We start from the raw sequence: 3,740 nt of genomic DNA, 5'->3' as shown, positions 1-3,740 counted from the left end.
TCTCCGACCTGGAAATTGTAGTGGTCCAGCTTCACCACTGCTACCTCGTAGTGCAGTCAGGCATTTCATGTAGATGTTGGACCTACCCCTAAGTAGTGTGACAGTTGGGACCCAAAAAGGAACTGAGGAAGTGGATGAATTAGTAAACCCATAATTTCCAAAGCTCCAGAAGAAAAAAATAGTCCATAGTGTACCCCTTGTAGAAGCAGTGGATCCAAAACAAATTCAGAGCTCCACATGCACTCATAAGTGGTTATAACCAATGGAGAGTCTGTTCACCATTTCATCACTTTCTTGCCACTGGCTTGAACAAGTCATTCAACTCTGAATTGGTTCTTTATTACAACAGGATATAATTTTATATGCCTAATTGACTCTAAACAGTTATTACAAATAATCAGAGCTATTCAAATACATTTAAAAAATCACAACAGATGACTATCTCCCTCTTTTTTCCACAGATCAATTAAATTTACTTAAAGATGCCTAAACTCCTACAAAGCATGGTCACTGTCATCGATGTCTTCTATGAATATGCCAGCCAAGATGAGGAATGTAACATGTTAAAAAAGAAAGAAATGAAGGCACTTTTGGAAAATGAGTTTCATCAAATTCTGAAGGTAATAACTCCATGTCAGGACTGAAAACAGCTGTAATTTTCCACTCGTCACATCCTACCTCTTGACACCTAACAAACTCCAACAGAACTCTCTACTTGTTTTCCAAGAACGGGTTTGTTAAAGGCATGAAATAAGATCAAAAAATTGACCTCTGAGATTTTTACAACATCCCCAAGGGAAGAGATACCACTAGTCACCTGTTGAGATATAAACATTGAATAATATCTTCTCTATGTTAATGATTATTACATTACTGAAACTCAGATGGTCCTCAGAAAAACTGCAAGTGAAATGTATCTTGTTCTCCTCCTTAGTGTTTCTTCAAACAGAATACCCAGGCCACTGCCCATTTCTGAGATTCTGATACTATAAGATGCTAATACTTCTATATCATATAACAACAGACTACCACTTTAAAAATGTGGTAAAAGATAGTACTTTTTAGGTCTAGCTTTGTCTTCAATTTTGTAATTACAGCTGTCTGGTAAATACTTTGTTTAAGTTCCTATGGGTGTCATAAAGTTGGTGTATCAGATAAAAAAAAAAAACATGATATTCCCCTCTAGACTCCATATACCTACTTGCTTAAGATAGAAATCTGGTGCCATTCTAACTTCCTCTCTCAGAAAGGACCTCCAATTTCCATCTAAATTATCAATAAACTCAAACCACCAATTCCATTCCATAAATATTCCTAGACTTGTAGTTCAGGCCAAATATAACTTCCAATCTCAGCACTGGATACAAATATAATCATTTCACAACTCAATTAAAAATCTTTCAATAGCTCCCAGATCTTTGAAGAAAAATGTAAAAATTTCTTTCCAAGACTAAAAATGCATAATCTACTTGCTATTTCTCTCTGCTGATACTAAAATCAGCAATCGTGAATTTTGTTCACTTCCATTTATAAGCCTTCTCTTACTTCCACCTCTTTGCTCACATCCTTCCCTATGTCCAGACAATATTTTTGTATGCCTGTCCCTCCTTTCCTTTACTCTTCCTTTTGGCTAATTCCTATCCATCCTACAAGGAAAATACTTCCTCTCACAATCTTTCCTTGAACCCCAGTGATTCTCCTCTGCTGTACTCTCAGAGTCATTAAAATACTGGCAATTAACTTCATGTGTTAGCCCATTAAGCAGTAACATCTATTTGTTTGTTTTCAGAAATCAAACTGTTCACCACTTTATCCTCTGTATCTAACTCAATACTAGGAAGCTTTGTTGAATTATTTACTTACTTCAATGAGTCAAAAGAAGATTATATGTAATTCACCCTGGTATACAAAATTTTCATTTACAAAGTATTTAATTATTCATATTTGACCCATCCTCATGAAAAATAATTACAACTTCAAGCCATTTCTCACTACATCATTCATTGAATATTCCTTTCTCTCAATCTGGACAGGATAGGTAAATCGTATGTGATCGAGAGCCACCTAATTAAGCAAGTGCTCACATTTTTACAGCCTTATTTCACTGGGTTTGCTCATTGAAGTCAATACTGACAGAACTGCCCTTTGTATCTTGTTCCTGTTCAGAATCCAGATGATCCAGACACTGTAGACATCATCATGCAGAGCCTGGATCGAGACCTTAACAAGAAGGTGGATTTCACTGAGTATCTTCTGATGATATTCAAGCTGGCCAAGGCTTGTAACAAAATCATCAGCAAAGATTACTGCCAAGCTTCAAGGTCAAAGCAGAGAGACCACAGTCATTGGCACCATGAGGAACAGAGTGAAGAAGAAGATGAGGTCAAAAGACAAGGATGGTCTCCCAGTCACTCAAGTTGTAATGCAGGAGAGAAATATTCCTATTCCAGAATCTCCAGAGGGGTCACAGAACAGAACTGTGGAAGCAAGATACAGCAAAGTGACCATTCTAGTTCTGGGCACAGGCAAAGCTCTGGGGAAAGAAATGCATACTCTTCAGAGGATGGGTCTTTTAGTTCTAACCAACACTGTTCTGACTCAAATGAATCCTCACAGAATAGACAACATAAGAAGAAATCAAGACAATCCCCTTGTAGGCAACATCAAGAATTCAGCTCAGGGGGCTCTGGAGGACAAGACCACTGGACAAGATCAAATGAAACAACTGGTTGTGGTCACAGGTCTACCTCAGGTCAGTCCTCTCAACAGAGACAGCAAAAAACAAAAGAAGGATCACAATTGAGAAAATGGGAAGAACAAGGATACTGTTCTAATTCTAGTGAGAGTTATGGAAAACATAGGTTAAGCATGAACCCGCACCCTAGTCAGGGAAGACGTGAATCCAGTTCTAATATTCCATCAGGGAATTTGTGGAAACAAGAAAGATCTGGCTCCCCAAGGTCCTCAAGTTGTGAACAGTACAGGTCTCATTCATGTCAGTCAGCACACTATGGATGTTCTAACTCTGGTCATTTTTCCGATCAAAAGAAACACAGATGCAGTTCAAGTGGACAGTCAGGACTTAATAGACAGCAAAAAGATGGTTTGGAATCAAGACGGTATTCAGGCTCTAAAGAGTGTGAGTCTGAATCAGGCCAGTCCATAAGCAGTGGCAAAAATCAGCCAAGTCCCTATCAATCCTCTACTCAGAAAAAGTACAGCCAAAGTACTACTCATGGCCACCAAGAATTTGGAACAGGAACATCATCTAACTGTGGGCAATGTGGTTCTGCTTCCAGTCATACCATGCCAAAACACCATGAAACCATCTCAGGTGGACATTCAGGCAGCTATGGAAGACAACATGGTTCTGCAGTAGGGCAATCGTGCAATAATGGAAAATATGATTGTGACTCAAGTCAATTTTCATCTCATAAAAGCCATGAGGCTAGTACAGGATCCAGTTTAGGTGAGTCATCCAACTGTGGAAAATATGGATCTGGGTCTGATCAGTCTTCTGGCTATAGACAACATATGTCCACTCATAGACAACAAGGCTCAAGCTTAGGTCAGGCTTCAACCTCTAAGCAATATGGATCTGAATTAGGCCATTCCCCTAGTAATACTTCAGGACAGTCATCAAGGTGTGGTCAACACAGATCTACTTCTGGTCTGTCTACCGACCATGGACAACATGGGTCAAGTCAATCATCTAGACACAGACAACATGGCTCTGGCTC

At 39.0% G+C, this 3,740-nt stretch overlaps 1 protein-coding gene across 1 annotated transcript; it reads left to right on the top strand.

Annotated features, from left to right (window-relative positions):
• The first annotated feature begins 482 nt into the window (after positions 1-482).
• Positions 483-3,166, top strand: LOC101628580 (hornerin-like). Its single transcript, XM_012733246.1, has 3 exons — positions 483-620; positions 2,167-2,525; positions 3,049-3,166. The coding sequence occupies exons 1-3, from the start codon at positions 483-485 to the stop codon at positions 3,164-3,166; spliced, it is 615 nt and encodes a 204-aa protein (XP_012588700.1).
• Positions 3,167-3,740: the final 574 nt, after the last annotated feature.

This window comes from Condylura cristata, unplaced genomic scaffold, assembly GCF_000260355.1.
Source record: "Condylura cristata isolate star-nosed mole 26May11 unplaced genomic scaffold, ConCri1.0 scaffold00040, whole genome shotgun sequence".
NCBI lineage: Eukaryota > Metazoa > Chordata > Mammalia > Eulipotyphla > Talpidae > Condylura > Condylura cristata.
The sequence above is the reverse complement of the archived record's forward strand: the minus strand, read 5'-3'. Positions and strand labels throughout refer to the sequence as shown.

Bases quoted from the DNA above. Each gene is read 5' to 3' on its own strand.
- LOC101628580 (XM_012733246.1), top strand. From the start codon at position 483: ATGCCTAAACTCCTACAAAGCATGGTCACTGTCATCGATGTCTTCTAT. The intron at 621-2,166 runs GTAATAACTCCA...GTTCCTGTTCAG, and splicing joins AGTTTCATCAAATTCTGAAG to AATCCAGATGATCCAGACAC. The intron at 2,526-3,048 runs GCAAAGCTCTGG...TCCGATCAAAAG, and splicing joins CATTCTAGTTCTGGGCACAG to AAACACAGATGCAGTTCAAG.